Source organism: Gossypium raimondii, chromosome 10 (assembly GCF_025698545.1).
Source record: "Gossypium raimondii isolate GPD5lz chromosome 10, ASM2569854v1, whole genome shotgun sequence".
NCBI lineage: Eukaryota > Viridiplantae > Streptophyta > Magnoliopsida > Malvales > Malvaceae > Gossypium > Gossypium raimondii.
This window is the reverse complement of record NC_068574.1, coordinates 21,421,196-21,441,575: the sequence shown is the minus strand read 5'-3', so window position 1 is coordinate 21,441,575 and position 20,380 is coordinate 21,421,196. Positions and strand designations below refer to the sequence as shown.

Sequence of the window (20,380 nt, the reverse complement as noted above, 5' to 3'; positions counted from 1 at the left end):
TCTCTGTTCCCATCTATCTGTCTTGTCCTTTTCTTCTTGGATTTCTGCTCACCACTGTTCTGACGTCTTTCCTAGCCTAGCAGTTCTTATTGACAAATGCAACTTTTTATAATCCGTCTTTAAACTGCCAATTCTTCATCAGCCTTGTTTTTCTCTTTCTTCAACCTCTCATTCTCAAGCTTTTGAACATCTATGTCCAATCTTAAGTTCATCTTTTCTGCCTCCATTTGCTCTATCCTTTTCTCCAAATCCGCGTTCTTCCTCTCAAAATCTTGTCTTACAATTTTCAATTTCGAAGGGATAACTCGCAAATGCTCCTCTATTGACTGGCCGTCCTCATTATTTAACTTAGGTGTGTTATCATTAATCCTCCTAGCCCGTCATCCATAATACTCAGGAGTTGTCATTGGCCCCACAGCTAACCTCTTCATTCGACGAGTCTGTTTCCATGCATTGGACATTTCTTGAATCTTCTTTCTATAACCATCATCTTTGTATGAAAATTCACAATCAGCTATCCCTTGGGTCGCAGGTATAAACTGCCTTGACCTATATTGCCTTAGCACCAATAATGGGGCATATCTGACAGCTCCCCAAATACCCAATAAAGGTACCCAATCGAAATTACCACACCTATATAGGATCTCATCTAGAAGCAACCAAGGAGCTCTCCACTCAACATCTTCCTCTTGAAGATTTTGAAGAATTGCCATCCATTTTTCCTCCGAGATGTCATCCCTCCTCGGCGTAGCAACTATCTCTTTTAGTGGTGAATAATTTTCAGAAAAGACCCGATACGAAACTTTATCCACCTTCCAAAAGTGACTGTGAAACCATAGGAGTAGAAGCTACGCACATCCGATAAATCTACCCTCACCCGTCCTTCGGTATGCATTCAATGACCTGAAGGTTTCTGCCAAAATTGTCGGAATCGGTGTAACCCTCTTATCAAGCCGATCAAATAAATCGGTGACTGCTTCGTCCACATGCCCCAAGGCTTTAGGGAAGACAACCAAGCCATATATACTTAAAGCAAATATATATAACCTCTTTCTTAAGTCTGGGTGGGTGAGAATTGCATCCTTCAAGCTCCTCCAAGGAATGCACTTGCTGTCCCCCTTTTGCTTAACTCGTGTAGCGACCCACTGCTCACTCATCCCTGTTATACCTATCAGCTTCTTTGAAAAGGTTGGCACACTTACCACTTTCGAGTAGACTCTATCCACTTGAAACTTTGAACATCAGAGTAAAGCCATATACTCCTTTATCGTAGGTACCAAATCGACATTCCCAAACGTGAAGCAACTGTAAGCAAGATTCCAAAACTGGGCGAGGGCTCGAAACAAATGTTTGTCTACCTTCACATCATGCAAATAAGGCAAGTCCCCATAATTGTTGTAAAATAACTGCCTAACCTCATTATTCTACTGATCCCAAATTTCTTTTAACTTTTGCAAATTGTTTTGAGCTACACTGATGCGAGTAAAATCCCATAGTTCCGATACATACCCATCGGCTAGGCTATCACCCTTTTCTTGCTGCGTTGTTTCAGACCAAGTTCGGACAACCGCATTGTCCTCCACTTTATCAAGAAACCCTTTTTCCATATTAAGCTTTCTATCTAGCAACCGAATCTGAACTGACGCCTTTTATGATGAAATGAAATGCCATGTCATGCAAACAAAATAAAACACGAGAGTCAGTATCCAATAGAAGCATATAATCAAGGAAGAGTAAAACGTCTATTAGGACATCTACTAGGGTTTAGTGTAGTTCTACCTAAGGCAAGCTTCTAAGGCTCATTATATGCGGTTTGGCTCTAAAGTAAAGGTACCCGAACCAGCAGATTCCTTGATCCTCACCCATTATAGGCTCATACAGATCAAGTTCGATTCAGGGGGACACATTTTCCCTATGACTATACGGAGATGAAAATCTCACGAAGGCATAGGTACCGATGTATCCTGAAAGCGATCCACTATCCTATACGGAGGTGAAAACCTCACGAAGGAATAGCTTCTCACTCCCACTTAGAGGGTAAAAATTATTCAGTACATGTAATGTATAATGCAAAATAATACTTAGATAAATTAAGCAAGAAAATAATGAATGCTAAAGGATCTCATGAATTTTTAAAATTTTCGACATAAGATAGAAATTAATCAACTTTGTGGCTCGACTCTCTTATCTTTTTTAAAAAGTCCCCAGTGGAGTCGCCAAGCTGTCGAAACCATTTTTTTGAAAAACAAAATTTTTAGGTTGTCGACTTTAAAAAATGAAAATTGTGAGTCGCCACCAATCTTTTATTAAGGTGTGATTGGGTCACCTAAAAAATGACTTTGGTCTACAAATTTTAGAAAAACGGGTCCAGTAGTCGGTTACATATGAGGAAGAATTAGCACCCTCATTACGCCCAAAAATTGGTACCTAGTTAAATAATTAATGTCTTAATGTCGAAAATTTGAAAAACGTAATCCTTAGCAAAAAACTTAAAACGTTACGTATTAAGACCCTTATCATTTCAGAGAAAGAAAATACCACACCCAATACGTTAGAGCACAACATTCTAATTTTCCCCAAAAATAAATTAGGGCAAAATACTAGTGCAATAAAAATTTAAAAGAATATCCATTTATTCAAGATTTAAGAAATCGCGGCCCAATACGTTAGGGCACAATTCCTTTAGAATCCCAAACTCGGAATATTTCCTTTATTATTTTTTAAAAAATATTCATTTCGAGAAATCAATGCATCACATCCAATACGTTAGGACACAACGTGTTGAATTCCCAATAATGAGTTCTTATTTTTTTGATTAAAGAGAAATGCTTGATTGTTAGATTTAACAAAGAAAATCAGAACCCAATACGTTAGGGCTCAATTTCCTTGAAAATCCTAAATACAAGCACTATCTCAATTTTGAAAAGTTTGAAATCGAGTAAAAATGATGTGATGCTACATTAAATATACCATGCAATAATAAATATTACAAATAGTAGAAATAATATAAATAAATGAATAAATAGAATCAATATACATAATAAAAATAATCACATACAAAATATCAAATGAATGATCAAAATAAAAAAAATAAATTTTAACATATAAACTAAAACTTGAATTAATAATCGAATGAAGAAAATAAACAAAATATAAAGAATAAAAGGCACATAGTATATATGCATTGAAATTAAAAGTCATACACATAATTTACATATGAAATCTTGGGCTATGAAACTTATACATACATGATGCATTTATGAAAATAAAGGAAAAAATTATAAAGTATATAAAAAATATATTTGCATTTAAAAAAATATGTTCATATATATAAAAATTAGTTAAAAATATTAATATGTGTACATACATATGTATACTAAAATAAATATATACATATAGATAAATAAATAATTACATATAAATAAATAAATAAATAATTATATTATACTACAAAAATAAATATATGTATATGAAAATATATATACATATATTTTTTAAAAATAATTAAATATAAAAAGAATAAAAACTAATTAATAAAAAATAAAGAAAATGAAAAAGACTAATTTGAACTGTAAATAAAAACTCGAGGCAAATCTATACATAAATGGAAATCAAGGATCAAATTGAACGTGCATATTACATGGAGGGACCGGAAGAGAAATTTTCCCTATTTCCCTAAACGGCGTCGTCTAATCAGGATCGAATTGAAATCAAAAATAAATAAAGGTTTAAATTAAAAAAAACTTAATTACAAAAACATTAAAAGGCGGAGGGGCTAAATAAAAAAATAAATAAAATTCGCATGGTATCACATTCTCCCTTTTTTAAAATCGTAAATAAGTAAAAAATAATCGAAAGAAAAAAAAATAGTAAGCTACTTTTAAAAAACTGCCAATCGTTCTCTTTTTTTTATTCCTCCTCCTTTTTCTTTTCTTACAATGAAGGGAGAGGCCTCTATTTATAGCTGAGCCTCCCCAAATCCAACGGTACAGATCAATTACATCAACGGTGAATATTAAAGGGTATCTACAAATTAAATATCTAAGATTACAAAATCACATCTTCTAAGATTACATATCATATCTAAGATTGCATATCATATCTAAGATTGCATATCCTCGAAGATTATGTTTCCATATGTGAGTTCGGGCTAAAATTGAGTATTACAATATTCATCTAGTTTGCGTTGTTAGATTTTTTGTATATTATTTGTCTCATATGTAATTGTTTCATATTTAGCGTATTATATTTATCATATAATTTAAAAATTTTGAAGATTAAAATTATTATTATGTTAATTTTAAAATTGTTATCATTAGTCCGCTAATAAAAAAAAGATAAAGTAAATAGTTAGAGTAAAAATTTTATAACTTTTAATAGTTGAGTGACTAAAAAGAAATTTACTAATAATTGAGTGACCATTTTGTAACTTTTCATAATTGAGTGTCAAAAAGGAATTCACTAATAGTTGAGTGACTACTAGTATAATTTACCCAAATAAGATTTGATTGATTATTCATGTTTTCCATTTTTCCCGAATCAAAAATATATATAAAAAAAAGGAGAGTGAAAAAATACAAGATTTTCAGACATCAGATGCATCTACAGGTATTCAGTTCTCATAGTTAACTGCTCCAAAAAGAACGACCAATCCAAAGAAAACTTTCCATTTTTAGTAAGTGTCGAGGAACTACCTCTTTTTCTCTTCCACACCTTAATAATCCCTTATTCCAGTTACCAAGATTCCCTTTTATAGTAACTTCTCCCTCTAGATTTCTGGGTTTTTTTATTATTTATTTACAGAATTTCAAGGAGATTCAGATTTTATAGGTAAAGGGTAAAAAAGTATTGGTCTTCCATTTCTTGTCCAATTCATTTCAGTTGAATCTAATAAAAGGAAAAAGAGGTGCCAATTTTGGAAATTTCTTATCGTTGTTTATTAATATTTTATTTTCTTTTTATTAGCATATGTACTTTTTCATTTAGAATTTTTGATATTTTTGTGTATAAGAAGATGAATCTGAGGTGGGTTTTGTGGGTTAATGTTGATTGAGAGCAGTTGACTTCTCTTGTAGTGATTTGCGGGGGCTTGAGATTTTGGTTTTTATCTTTTCCCCCACTCTGAGCATTATATCACTACTATTACGAACTATAATTGTTTACGTGCCTTTGAAAAGAAAAAAAGAAAAAGTGTATATTATATATGTGCACCCATTTTTGGATTATATACAATTATACATATGTATAATATATAGCATAGAGATGAAGTTTAATGTTTCTTTGTGGGTTCTCCAGGTTAGGAGCAGTTTGGCTTTGTGTAACTCTGTTTTTTGACACAATTGAGTTTAGTTTTGAAATGGTGGAAGGATACATGAAGTTGATGGGGGGAAATTCCTGGGGTTTGGGAAGCAGATTTGGATTTAACTGTTTAAGATAAAAGTGTTTGGCTAAGTGGAAGCTTTTCCATAGAGCTCTAGCATTTGCTGATTTGAGGTGAAAAGTGGGGTTGTTTAGTTTGTTTTATGAAAAAAATGGAATCCCCCTTTTCATCTAAAGAAAAGGGGAATAATAGTTCGGTTCCTCCAAGAGCTCAGATGGAGGGTTTTGGTGGCACTGGAAGTACAAAGAATTCACTTTCAGAGGATCCTTTTAACTTTTCAGAGCTCATGAACTTTGATTCTTATGCTGGGTGGTTTAATAGCCCTTCGGCTGCAGATCAGATGTTTGCTTCCTTTAGTTTATCCTCCTTTCCATCCTTGCCGTATGCCTCTTTCGATTTGTTACCTATTACAGGACAAAGTTCTGGTACCTTTGTTGAAGCTGCTGATGCATTGAATGGCATGGATGGTTCTTATAATTGTGGGGACAAAATGGTGATCCAGCAAACAGGTACACACATTGGTAATCCAGTGGTTCCTTCTGATGCAGAATTGGGTTCTTCAAATTTGCCTAATACATTGGTTTCTGGGCCAACTGGACCTTCACTTGATGAGAAGATGCTTAGAGCACTGTCCTTGCTTAAGGAGTCTTCTGGAGGGGGCATTTTGGCACAAGTTTGGGTTCCAATTAAGCATGGAGATCAGTATATGCTGACTACTTCTGAACAGCCCTATTTGCTTGATCAGATGCTTTCAGGTTATCGTGAAGTTTCGAGGACATATATCTTCTCTGCAGAACAAAAACCGGGTTCTTTCCCTGGTCTTCCTGGTCGTGTTTTTATCTCTAGAGTTCCTGAGTGGACTTCCGATGTCATCCATTACAGTAAGGGTGAGTACTTGCGGTTTACACATGCAGTCAATTACAAAGTCCGTGGTTCCATCGCCTTGCCAATTTTTGAACCTCCTGAGATGTCTTGTTGTGCTGTGCTGGAACTTGTCACTATGAAAGAGAAACCCAATTTTGATTCAGAAATGAAAACTGTCTCCCTTGCACTCCAGGTTAGTATCTATTATTTATATTTCTGTAAAGTTTGTGTTTTTGGTTCTGAACCTATGTTAGCTCTTCAATTTTTCTGAAATGTATGAAATCCCCGTTTCCAATGCATATCTGGACAAGAGCATGGGGAGATGAATTTCCAAATATCCTGCAAGTATATGGTAGAACCTAGAAAAACTAGTGTTAGACACATACATGTACTCCACAGTAACACCCGAGTCTGTGTAACATAGGTCTGAACTTCTGTTTTCTGTTCCTTGTAACTCTCCAAACATATCCATATTACTCACTTGGCTATCCATAACTCATTTAACCTTAAACTCCTTTTTTGTGGATGACATGAAGAAGAGTAACAAGAAAGTAAATATTACTGACTAATAATTTGCCAGAGTTGTTTTGTCCATTGCACATCTCTTGCTAAGCCATATTTTCAGTTTTTTGCAACAAAATATTACTGTCTTCACATATTATTTCAAAATAACTCATATACTGCTGAACAAGAATGTATTTTCTGCTAGAAACTCCTGCACAGCGTTCTCTGAATACTATAATGTTTGTAAATGGAAACTCTGGAGCTTAGTTAATGACAGAAAACTTCTTCTGTTCTCTTGCATGGGTGGGTTTGGCATTATTAATGCTAAAAGTTGGTTTAACAATTTTAAAAATGTAAGATAAAATTTATAGCTAACATTAAGATTCTACCTTTAGGCGCCGTGCTATTGTTCATAGCTGAAAGGTTTTGATAGTATATGTTATCTACTTAATATCATATTTTCACTTTTAGAAAAGAAAACAAACTTGATAAATATGACGTCCACCAGACATAAACTATAAAAGCAAGAAATATCATATATGTTATGGCTGATATCATGAAATTTATCTTGTACCCTATCATGTGCAGGCCGTTAATTTAAGAACCATTGCTCCTCCTCAACCTCTTCCTCAGGTACATTAAAACTTTGTATGCATTTCACTTCAGCAGTTACAGGAAAGGCGGTTTTTTTTATTATTTTGAATTGTGTGTGTGTATATATATAAAGGTACATATATATATATATATATATATATATATATACAAGAACTGGTTTTTTCTCTTCCTGGTTAACTGAATAAATAGTTTGGTACTGTATCTTTCCTCTAAGGTCTCTTCTTTAAATCTTTTTCCTCAGTGCCTATCAGGGAGTCAGAGAGCTGCTTTAGCTGAAATAACTGATGTTTTACGTGCTGTGTGTCATGCGCATAGATTGCCGTTGGCTCTAACATGGATTCCTTGTTATTACACCGAGGAAGCTGTGGATGAAATTTTAAAAGTAGGTGGTGGAGAGGGTAATAGACGTCGGGACGGGAAGCGTGTCTTATGTGTTGAAAATACAGCCTGTTATGTTAATGAAAGAGGGATGCAGGATTTTGTTCATGCATGTATGGAACACTATCTTGAAGAAGGACAAGGCATAGCTGGAAAAGTGCTTCGGTCCAATCATCCATTCTTCTCTACCGATGTGAAGACGTATGACATTGGTGATTATCCGCTTGTTCATCATGCACGCAAATGTAACCTGAATGCTGCGGTTGCAATCAGGTTGAGGAGCACCTACACTGGTGATGATGATTATATACTGGAGCTTTTTCTTCCAATTAACTTAAAAGGAAGTTCAGAACAGCAACTCTTGCTGAATAACCTCTCAGGTACCATGCAACGAATCTGTAGGAGTTTGAGGACAGTTTCGGATGTGGAAATCGATGAAGGGTCAAAAATTGAGGTTCAGAGGGGAAAACTCTCAGACTCCCCCTCATTGTCTATATCTAGGAGGGTCTCGGAAACAGAATTATCTGCTGATAGTGAAATGAACTCTAATGATAGAGTTCCCTTGCATGTATCTACTGCAAAAAGTGATGGAAAGGAAGCTGACGGTCCTCGTGAACAGGTGCCGTGTTGAATGTTCTTTACCTTTTGATCAATGACTTCAGTACTTGACTTGTGAAACACATGAAAGGGATCCTTCGCTGATTGTATATGAATGAAAGAAGTCTGGAAATTTGATTTGAATGATGCATTGAGACAAAGGAACTTCATGATCTGAGATCCATTTTTCTGATACATGTTGAGTTAAATGTTAAATAAGATACTATCTTTTTCCTGTAATAAGATACTTATGTTTACTAGTAACAAAGAGTGGCTGTCTCATTGAAATTGAAGCATCGGCGATATGTTAAGCTAGTACCATTAGCATGTCTCATGAGCTTGCCTTTTTATACTCACCTTGAGCTTAGGAAGTCTTCAAGCTCTTATTGAAGGAATAAAAATGCGGTCAGGTTTCCTGTTTTAATATCATTTACTATGATTAATTTGTATGAGTCCTTTTATGTATGTATATTCAACTTATTTTCTTTATTTAGTACCTGTGATGTTCAATATCTTAGTGGCTGTTGTGGACAATCTTATGTGGTTAAGTAATATCTTAGTATATATTTATAGGCAATGAGTGGACCACGAAGGCAGATAGAGAAGAAGAGAAGTACAGCAGAAAAGAATGTGACCTTGAGTGTTCTTCAGCCGTATTTCTCAGGGAGTCTGAAGGATGCTGCAAAAAGCCTTGGTGGTAAGCCTTGATGTTACAAGTTTATATGCACCATAAGGTTACTATATTGTTGGTTCTGGTCATGTTTCAGTAAAAGTTTTTATGTTTTTTGTTTACTGCATAAAATGAGCTCATCCTACTTTTGCAGAAAGACTTTCTTTATATAGAAGCATTAAATATAAGTTGATATATTCTGTGAGATTGCATTTTTAGCCTCTTTAAATACATAAGCTTCTTAGAAGATTTTTTATATGGTTCAGTATTATTATTTTAACAACTTACTTTTCAATCTTGTCTTCTTCTGAAAGTGGGTCGATGGGCAAGATTCTAAGTTTTTAATAACCTTTAGCTATGTTTTGGACCTAGGTATGAGTGTTAGATATGTATATATGTCCACCAAAGGTATGTTCAATTTTTCTACGTTTTTCCTTTGTATTTAGAGGATCTTTGAAGGGTCATATTCCTATACTCATGTTCAAATATGATATGCATTGGACACAGACACTTCAAGAAAAAAAAAAGAGCAAGAGTAACATTGACATTGAAAACCTCCAAAAACCTAAGATATTGTGTAAAGTAGTATTTGAGCTTAATATTTTTATAGATAAGAGATTCTTTGAATCAAATTATGGCTGAAGTGTTGTTTATTTATTAAGGCCTTGTGATACTAGAACTTGTATTTTATAGTTGAGTCTATATGCTCTAGAAAATAGTTATTAAAAGTGGTCTAATGGACATATGCAAGTGTTAGAAGAATATCATTTTCAAGCAGTAGGGTGAATCTGGTTCATACCAAGGTACTTTAATCTTGATTGACCTTTGATTCTATTTTCCTTGTAGTTTGCCCCACTACACTGAAAAGGATTTGCAGACAACTTGGGATCCCAAGATGGCCCTCTCGCAAGATTAACAAAGTGAATAGATCATTAAGAAAAATACAAACTGTTCTTGACTCTGTACAAGGAGGATTGAAATTTGATCCAACCACAGGAGAGTTTATTGCAGCAGGTACTGTCATGCAAGAAGTTGATACCCAGAAAACAGTAGTTCTCTCCAATAAGAACCTTCCCATCCGAATTTCTGAACCTTTGGATCTGGAGAAATCATCAGCAGCATCACTAGAATCTTGCCCTGATGAAGAAAATTCAGTTGTTAAATTGGAAGAAGATGAGTGTTCTTTCGGTGGAAACAACAACATGGCTGCAAGGAGTGTGCTTGTTCCAAGTACCTGTGAAGAAGTAAAGCAATCTGGTGTCCCTTGTATTGATTGTAATGATGACTCTAAGTCAGTTTCTCTAGATGCAGGATCATTCCAGGCAGCTAGTGTTCGCACTGCAGATCGGACTTGTCCAGAAAATGCTGACGATGAGATCAATATCAGAATGGAGGCTGGTGATGGGAATGCTGAGCACAACCACCAACCAACTTATTCAAGTATGACAGACTCTTCAGATGGCTCTGGTTCAATATCACATGGAAGTTCATCAAGCTCTCAAAGTTTTGATGAGGCAAAGAATTTTGAAATGAAGACAATCTGTGTTGATAGCAGCTCAAAAATTACTGTAAAAGCTACCTACAAAGATGATACTGTCCGTTTTAAGTTCGAGCCATCTGCTGGGTGCTTTGAACTATATGAAGAAATTGCAAGAAGGTTTAAACTTCAAACTGGGACATTCCAACTCAAGTATTTAGACGATGAAGAGGAATGGGTAATGTTGGTTAGTGACTCGGATTTACAGGAGTGTCTGGAAGTTATGGAGTTTGTCGGAACACATAACGTGAAGTTTCAAGTTCGTGATGTGCCATGTGCTATTGGCAGTTCTGGTGGTAGCAATTGCTTTTTGGGGGGAAGCTAATAGCCAATATGTCGATGCTTAGGATGCAATCACCGGCCTTCATAATGGTTCCTTGAACTCTATCCAGCTTCTAGTTCTTACAATGGAAGATGTAATTATCTGAAAGAAGCCTTTTTTCGCATTGATGTGTTACTCCATTTGGTTTCCATGGTGTTCCAAAATAAATGTCTTCTCAGCTCAAGGATGCTGTACTTTGATCTTGATTCTTGAATGGTTATAACTGGTTTGAGTTCAAGAAAGGGAAAAGAAGAGGGCTTGGAAGATGTGAGCATGGATTGTTAATAAATTAAGATATATGTTTTTATATAGGTTTGTAAATGTTAAGGGGGAGCAATAGAAATTCTTAAGAGGGGTAGCAAAGGGCATTTGTCCTATCCAGATTTAATCCAATTGATTTATGTAATAATTTTTAAAGGTGTGGTTTAACATATCTGAAATTCGAATTTCAATATATGAAATGCTTGTTGAAATCCAAGTGTGTATAATAAATATATAGTAAGCAGTTGATTAACTGGTTTTGTATTTTCTCTAGCAAAGCTTGCCTCCATTTTCACCCCCCCCCCCACTAATGCCCAGTCTAAAACTATATATAGATTAATAAAGTTAAAGATGGCTATTGCTCTGGGCTTGGCAATGGCATCGTCCAACCCATGACAATGAGGGCCCAAATAAAAGTTTATTACTTCCTTCCTTGAGATTTGAACCAAGTGATGGGTTCTATAGGTTATTGGTTAATCGCCAGAGACATATATGCAAAAATTGCAATAAAAAGAGAAATATATTACCATATTGAATAGATGAAATTGGACAGTGTAAATCTGAATCTCATAAATATGTATTATGTATTATGTTTTTGTTGGATTTAGATATTATAATTAATTAATTCCATTCAATATAGATTATTTGTTGGTTTTTTTTTTGGGGGAGAAATATTATATTTGATGTTAATGAATGTTAGGTAATGTTAGTGCTGCATGTTTTCTGGAGCTTCTTTTCATGGGGAAAAACATGAGATTCAAAGAAGAAAAAGGAGTAACAAACAAGAAGAATTAGTAGTAAAAGTGAAAAAGAGAGCCACAAACGAAGGAAAAACAGAAAAACAGAGCATGCTCTTTCCATAGCAACGCTTAACAACAAAACCATGAACAACAACACCCAGGGGGAAGATCATCAGCCTAAGAAAGAAAGCCTTGATTCCAGATTCAACCAAACCCTCAGAAATGTCCAAGGGTACCTCCTTTTAACTTTATTCAATTTCCCCATTCCTCTTTCTTTCTTTCTTCCTTCAATTCTCTGTTTTTGTTTTCTCTCCCTCTCTCTCTCTCTCTTTTCTCAATGATTTTGAATCTGGATTCTTCTACTTGTGTTTTTTGTCATTGGATTTAGATACCCTTTTGAGGGATATGTTCGGATCTTTCGAATTTCAATTCAAGTTCTCTAGTCATATAGAAGAATTTTCCTCTTCAAGGAGAAACTTTGATTTGTCGAATATTTCCGTTTCTGTTTGTTGGGTATGAATTGTTGAGTTTTGTACTTAGATTTAAGGACCCTTTCGGGCATTAACTTCAGATCTCTCGAGTTCTGCTTGACGACATTATCACAGTTTCTATTTATCATAGATGATAATTCTGTGTGTTTAATATCTTTTTTATCTCAAAATGCCTTGATTTTGGCGTATTGTCTAATTTGATTATGACCTTGTTACAAGGGTTAAGAAAAGGTTATTCCATTTCGTTAGCTTGGTTTTTCCTGATAATAAAGGCGGTTATGCACTTGGCAAATTCATAAAGGATGTTACCATTTCTTGATATGCTGATTAATGAGCTTGGATTTCTTAATACCAATTGGCTGCAATGTTGTTTTGCTTAATGGGAATCTCTCTTGAGTGTAATTCATAAAGAGGTCGAACTAAAAAAAGTTTCCTCTTCGGTAAGGTTGGCCTGTCTTGTTATGTCACCTTTATTTGCTCCTCCATGTGGCTTTTATTAGTGTAATGAAATTCTTGTTGTTTTCTACTCTCTCTCTCTCTCTCTCTCTCTCTCTTTTTTCAATTTAGAACATACCTTTATCTGAATATTTATTTATATATTGCGTAACTAGTCCACTGTTGTGTCTGTGGAGTGTTCACCCATTTTTTCTTTGCTTCATGAGCTTACTTCTCTCACAATTATTGCCTTGAATGCAAATAATAATATTCTATTTTGCCTTTTATTAAGGTTGCTTAAGGGTCGCAGCATTCCTGGTAAAGTATTATTGACTAGAAGGTTGGAATTATTCGACAATTCAGGCATACAGCATCAATCTCCCAGTTATCAAAGAAGCTATTCTCAGAATGACGCTGCAAGGAGTAATGACGCGGACAAATACATGGAGGTGATGTTGAGAGTGAATATCTATTGTGTGTGATAGTTATTCTATTACTACAGTACCAAAAATAATTATTGTATTACTAGTGCGTCGTTTTGAAGTTCTTTAAAAATTGGTAAGGTTATTTAACTGAAAAACTTTTGTTTCATATAGGGAGGGGTCAGAAATACAAATAACTCAGATAGTAATGCAACTGTTAATAAGTTAAGATCTTCAGCCTCAAACATTGAGACCTCTGCTAGAGAAGTCAAGTCTGTGATGGGTGCAAGATCTACAGATTCTGCAAGGGTTTTGAAGTTCACTAAAGAGCTCTCAGGGCAAATGATCGTAGTAGGTACTATGTCTATTTTGTTGCTTCAGGATGATTTAGAGTCTGTAACTCTGCTGAAACTTTTATGAGTGGTGTTACTTGAGTAGAGCCATTCTAGAAATAATATAGAGCGAAGTTGAAGTAAGCTCTACTGCTGCTTTGTCTAGCTCAAAAAATAGAGCTAAATGTTCTTAATTTTTTATTGCAAAATATGTTATGTAGCAGAGAAGCATATTCAAAAGTAGACACCTGCTTGTTTGTTGTCAATTGTAGATGGCATGGTGACATTAAGAGATATATAAAGTTTGTGATAGCATGATGCTATTAGTATATGTAGTTCTGTACATGTTAATAATACTTTGGGACTGCTTGTAATCTATAGATGCTAAATCTAAATGTTGATGACACTGTACTCGCTCCTTTATCAAATTGTATTCTCCTTTCTCTTGCATGTTTTGACCCATTATGGTGTTTATATTGCTAAAAATTGTTCGAAACTATTTCATTTCTTGAAACAGTCACAACAACAGATACTGTGAACAAATTCGGTTTCTGTTGCATTTAAACAATAGGATTCACATATTACTAGTACCAGCAAGATATGAGATCACATATGTTCAATTTTCTTATCATATTAGAGAGAAACAAAATATTGCTTTGGTGTTTATATGCCCACTTTTCCCATCATATCAGAAAGAAACAAAATTCTACATTGGCCTGACATCTTTATTCTGCATTCTAATGTATAGGCCCTACTGATTCTGATTTTTGTTATCCTATATGCACTTTTATCCGTGTTAATTGTATAGCGAATATTTTCATGCTGCACATTGTCACTTTCTGAGTTTGATAGAGAACCTAGTCTTTTCCGTTCCCTTACTTTTCCGACCTCTAGTTTAACAAACTTTTTATGAGTAGAATTATAGTTTGACTTGATCATGATTTCCTTTTGCAGAGAGGTTACGTGAATTAGCTTGGAGTGGTGTTCCACCTTACATGCGTCCTGATGTATGGAGACTTCTTCTGGTATGCTTGATGATCTAATGAAACTATTAGTTTTAGGCACTTGGAGGACTGGCACTGTATATTAACTAATTTGTTCATCTTCTTTTCTGCAAAGGCTGCTATTTCTTATGTTGTCCCATTAGGGTTGAAATGATACTAATGATTTTCTTTTACTTGCCAGTTGCCACCATTAATGATCCATTTTGTGAATCCTCCAAAGAAACAGTCCCTGTATAATCCTTAAAAGTTGTGCTTTTGAAGTTTTATAACAAATTGCTGCATCCTAGTCTGATAAATTGCTACTGTAAAATGATCCCAAGACACTAGGCTGCTTTTAAGCTTTGCTTGGTAGAGTGGAAAGAAAATTGGAAAGATGGAAATTGAAGGAATAGAAAAAATAGAAACATAGAAAATATATATTTTTTCTTTCCATTGATGTGCTTGGTAGAAAAGATTCAAAAAATAAGAAAAAGTAATTTTCTTTCCATTCATTGCTTGGTAGAGTTGAAATATGGGAGGAAAGAAAATAAAACTTTTGAAAAATCCATAATTTTGAAATAACTTACACCTCTCTCATTTCTCTCCTCTTATCATTCCAATTTGGAATGATTTGTTCTTATGCATTATGATGAAAAGTGGTCATTTCTCTTATTTTCTTTCCTCTTAATTCTCTTTCTTACTAGGCACTCCCAAAATTTATTTCTTTATGCTTTTTCAGTCCCTCTTTCCACTTTTCTACTCAACCAAGCACGCCTTTGATGTCAAATTCTTCTTTTTTAGGAGGTATTGGTTTTAGTTTGTTATTCTGGAATGCGATGTCTCTTAAGGGAGTTGGTTTTCTCTTTGTTGCATAGCTTCATGCCTTTCTATTCCAATTAATGAAACCAATCGGGCCACTATTTAGAGCATGCATGGAAGAACATATATGTCTAATATTTTATATTCATGCTTGACTAATGAGTCATTTAATAGGCATGGTTATCTTAATTATATTTTGTTTGCTTGTTTGAAATTAAAGTATGAACTGACAACAGGGATATGCACCACCTAATTCAGATAGAAGGGAGGGAGTTCTAAGGAGGAAACGCCTTGAATATCTTGATTGTGTTGCTCAATTTTATGACATTCCGGATACTGAACGTTCAGATGATGAGATCAATATGCTTCGCCAGGTACCTTTAGCCCATACTGAATTCCCAATTCTGATATCAGCCTTCTATGCCCGATTATTAACAATTGCCTTTATTCTGTTCATTAGATTGCTGTCGATTGTCCTAGAACGGTACCTGATGTTGCCTTCTTTCAGCAAGCACAAGTTCAAAAATCCTTGGAGCGCATTCTTTATACATGGTAAGAAATTATTTACATTAGCGAGTTCAAATTTATTGATGACTTCTTATAACACGTAATGTTTAGAATCAAGATGCTGTGAGATCCCATTTGTTGTTACGGGGTAATGATGTTTTTCTTCAACTTCATGTATAGGGCCATTCGGCATCCTGCTAGTGGATATGTGCAGGGGATAAATGATCTAGTTACACCCTTTCTAGTTGTCTTCTTATCAGAGTACTTAGACGGGAGCATAGATAGTTGGTCAATCTCTGAATTATCTTCAGCGAACATCTCCAACATAGAAGCCGACTGTTATTGGTGCTTGTCACAGTTGCTTGATGGCATGCAAGACCATTACACATTTGCTCAACCAGGAATCCAGAGGCTTGTATTTAAGCTGAAGGAATTGGTTAGGCGAATTGATGGTAAACTCTTTAGGGGCAATCAGTTCTCTCCCTGGCATTCTTTTTTATTCATGAACTCAACCACCTTGTAGGAAATTTAAGCTTTCATTTATGTGCAGATATTTTAGTAATGGTTATATAGAAAGCTAAAGGATGTGTTTGTGCAGGCCCCCCTATTTTCTTACTGATATAGAGAAAGGGAATAGGTTTTAGTGAGTTTGTGTGTGTTTGAGCATGCATGTCTTTATGTTGTGTAATTCCTTTATTTACTTAAAATCTGGTACTCGGACTCGGATATGAGTGTTGGATATGGGTCTTTGTTTGACATGCGAATGTTGAATTTTTTCTAATTTTTTCATGTATTTGAAGGATCCTTGGAGGGTCATACTCATATCCCCATATCCATATATGCATTTGACACAGGCATTTGAAGAAAAATGAAGAGTCGGTGCTACATAACTTAAAAATTTTGTTTCCTTTCTGTACGGTCTAATTTCTTTCTCATATTAACCACTTTGTTAACTTGTACCAGAACCTGTTTCTAGACATGTGGAAGACCAAGGACTTGAATTTCTTCAATTTGCCTTTCGCTGGTTCAACTGCCTACTGATACGTGAGGTAAGGTTTAATCTTACTATCCAATCCTATACTTAAACTGTCTAATAATTTTTTATGTTTGATTGACAAACTGGTAGCCCTTTTAATTTTTCTTGTGGCTTTATTAGCTTTTCTTTTTAATCATTTTCTTTTAACAGATTCCTTTCCATCTAGTAACCCGTCTATGGGACACATATCTTGCTGAAGGAGATGCACTCCCAGATTTTCTTGTGTACATATTTGCCAGTTTTCTTTTAACGGTGAGCCATGCTACTTCCTTTCTACTGATATAATTCACTTCATCTTTGACTGTGCATTTCTGGAATCTTAAGGAGATATAACTACAATAAATGTTCAAATAACAAGTTGTGTCTTTTTTGTCTTCTTCACTTACACTTTTTCTTATCCGAAAGAAATGAATGAATATTTGATCAAAAACATAACAATCACCAAAGGTGTAGCTATTGGATCAATGACACTGAAACTGAAAGCCAGCATCTGTTACGGCCTTCTTAATAGGGCATAAGAGCTTGTTTTATCTTAAATGGATCGATGATTGCTTTCCAGGATTGCTATGACTTCCCTCTTCTTTTTTTTCTTTTTCTTGCATTGTTCAGATTTTCTCATTTTATTCCTTACGGGCTCTGCTGATGACCTTTGCTGCTGATTTGCAAACTTTCAACTGATTTTTTCCCCCTACATTAGATGCCTTTGTTAACTTTTCTTCTTTATGATTATTCATAATCTTGATGATTACTAAAGCTAATCAATGATTGATTTCTTATATAATTTCAGTGGTCAGAAACACTTCAGAAGCTTGATTTTCAGGAATTGGTGATGTTCCTTCAACACCTTCCAACTCACAACTGGACGTATCAAGAGCTTGAAATGGTGCTTTCTAGGGCATATATGTGGCACAGTATGTTTAACAACTCTCCCAGTCACTTGGCTAGTTAAACCCAAATTTTATGTCTACTATTTTATTGATGAATTCTATTTGTTTTGTTGATCAAAAAGCGGTTTCACCCGAGCAATCAATGTTCATGTTTTTGTTTTCAAGTAGAGGCCTAGAATGTCATTTCTTGTATTTTGGCATGTAATTTCACATATTTGTAATACCAAACAAGCATTACTTTGTACATCTACCTTGAACTTAAGAAAGGGCACTTGTATAACAAATTGCCACAGTTTGGAGCTGTTGTGTGAGCATTGGACATGACTATGTGTTTGACATTAGTATGATGAATTGTTTTTAAGTTTTCTCATGTATTTAAAGGGTCATTTGAGGATTATATATTTTCATCCATATTCAAATATGTTTAAGGGTTATATATTTTCACACCCATATTCAAATATGTTCAAGTGTACTGAACATAAGTGTGAAATATAGTTTTTTAAAAAATCGAGCAATGCAAATATGGAACTGAATGTGCTTCAACATTAGTTTTGTTAGCAAATTGCCAACTTATCCCTATATTAAAATTGACAAAATATAATAAAAAATATGAGAGGAAAAAAAGTATTCTATTATTCAATTCTATATATATGGGAGAGAGATTTATTTATATTTTACATTTTTCTATAATTTTTATACAATTAATATTTTAATAATTCATTCGATGAATTTATCAAGATATTTGTTCTTGTCATGCATATAAATTTTAAATTGATTTGATATCTCTACCATATTGATATAAAATATTGTCTATATTAATCTATATTTGACAATTAAAAGTTTATTTTTTTATTATAAAAATTACAAAATGGTGTGCAACCTCTTAAGTTTTATATCATATTATATATATATATATATATATATATATATATATATATAAAAAGTTATAAGAATTTAATTAAGAAAGGAAACCTAAGTAAATACAAACTCTAAAAAGCCTATAATATCTCATTTACAACACCCCCTCAAGATGGGGCATAGATATTAATCATGCCCAACTTGTTACAAATATAATTAACTCAACACTGAAAGCTTTTGTAAAGATATCTCCTAGTTGTTCTCAGGTTTTAACATAATCTGTAGAGATGAATTTTTGTTGAATCTTTTCACGAATAAAATAACAATCAACCTCAATATACTTAGTTCATGAAATGTTGGATTGGAGGATATATGAAGGGTTGCTTGATTGTCACACCACAATTTTACCGGTAAAGTGATTTTGAAATCGACTTCACTTAATAGTTGATACACTCGTATAATCTCCCCCACAAATTGTCATAGCTCTTTATTTTGATTATGCACTTTTCTATGAAATTAAGTTTCCTCTAACAAAGACACAATATCCCGTTGTAGATATCCTGTCAGTCTTTGATCCCGTCCAATCTGCATATGAAAAACACTTAAAATTAGTGTGTCCATGATTCTTATATACCGAACCTCATTCAGGAGTTCCCTTCAAGTAACCAAGAGATTTTTTTCGAGGCCTCCAATGTTTGACTGTTGAAGGCCTCCCACTGTTTGATTGTTGGAGAAGACATGAACTAACTCATCCATTCCTTTGTCTTCAGTATTATGTTTGCTTGATTTATTGTTTAAGCTAATCTTTGTTAAGAAACTTACTTGTCCCTTAAATTGTTCTTTTTCATTTTCTCTCAATCATTTGTCTTTTTTAAGATCTTACGATGAAGTAGATTATTGGTAAAAATCATGAACCTGGAGGTTTCTATGTTCTTGATATAAAGGCGTGGAGATCCATTGCTTGTCCAAGTGTGTTAACTCCTTTTGAGACTCGTTGTCAATTGGGCCATCCTACCTTTCATCATTAAAGAGATCGTGTCTTCATGCCAATTTGTCAACTATCATTATCTTCCTTTAATCTCTAGAGTTAAAAAACGAACTGATTTCTCTTTTGAGTTAGTTTATTCCGATATATGGGGTCCTTGTCGTATTCCATCTAAAGTTGGTTTTGATATTTTGTGATGATTATTCTCATATTATTTGGTTATATTTTATGAAAAATCGTTTTGAGTTGTTTTTTATTTTGTGTTGAAATAAAAACTCAATTCAATGTTCTAGTACGTACATTATAAAGTAATAACACGAGAATATTTTTTTCAATTTATTTAAAGATTATATGATTAAAATTGGTATTATTCATTAATCTTCATGTGTTGATACTCCTTAAAATGGATTCACTGAACAGAATATAGACATCTTCTTTAAGTTGCTAGAGCTCTTTTATGTTTTTTTTTTTTCCAAATGAAGGTTCCGAAATATTTTGGGATTGATGCTGTCTCCACAACTTGTTTTCTAATAAACCGGAGACCCTTATTTGTAGTTAAGGATGTATAATGTCATTTTCCTTCTAAATCATTATTTTCTATTGAACCCAAGATATTTGGATGTGTTTGTCAACAGGTAAGGAAATTAGATCTCAAATCTCTCAACTCTGTGTTTCTTCACTACTTTTGTCTTAAAAGAAAAATGTGACATGTGTTATTTTCAGATTTTAAATGATATTTAGTTTGAAAACACTTAAT

The 20,380-nt window shown here is 34.1% G+C and overlaps 2 protein-coding genes across 2 annotated transcripts; both read left to right on the top strand.

The window, feature by feature from the left end:
• The first annotated feature begins 4,561 nt into the window (after window positions 1-4,561).
• Window positions 4,562-11,340, top strand: LOC105776482 (protein NLP9). The gene is made up of 6 exons (XM_012599149.2): window positions 4,562-4,675; window positions 5,296-6,437; window positions 7,337-7,381; window positions 7,605-8,360; window positions 8,912-9,035; window positions 9,855-11,340. The coding sequence occupies exons 2-6, from the start codon at window positions 5,523-5,525 to the stop codon at window positions 10,868-10,870; spliced, it is 2,856 nt and encodes a 951-aa protein (XP_012454603.2). The 5' UTR covers window positions 4,562-4,675; window positions 5,296-5,522; the 3' UTR covers window positions 10,871-11,340.
• A 320-nt stretch (window positions 11,341-11,660) lies between these two features.
• On the top strand, window positions 11,661-18,101 carry LOC105776483 (GTPase-activating protein GYP1). Its single transcript, XM_012599151.2, has 10 exons — window positions 11,661-12,100; window positions 13,087-13,243; window positions 13,391-13,571; window positions 14,503-14,573; window positions 15,587-15,724; window positions 15,811-15,902; window positions 16,038-16,309; window positions 16,821-16,906; window positions 17,044-17,145; window positions 17,681-18,101. The coding sequence occupies exons 1-10, from the start codon at window positions 12,012-12,014 to the stop codon at window positions 17,840-17,842; spliced, it is 1,350 nt and encodes a 449-aa protein (XP_012454605.1). The 5' UTR covers window positions 11,661-12,011; the 3' UTR covers window positions 17,843-18,101.
• Window positions 18,102-20,380: the final 2,279 nt, after the last annotated feature.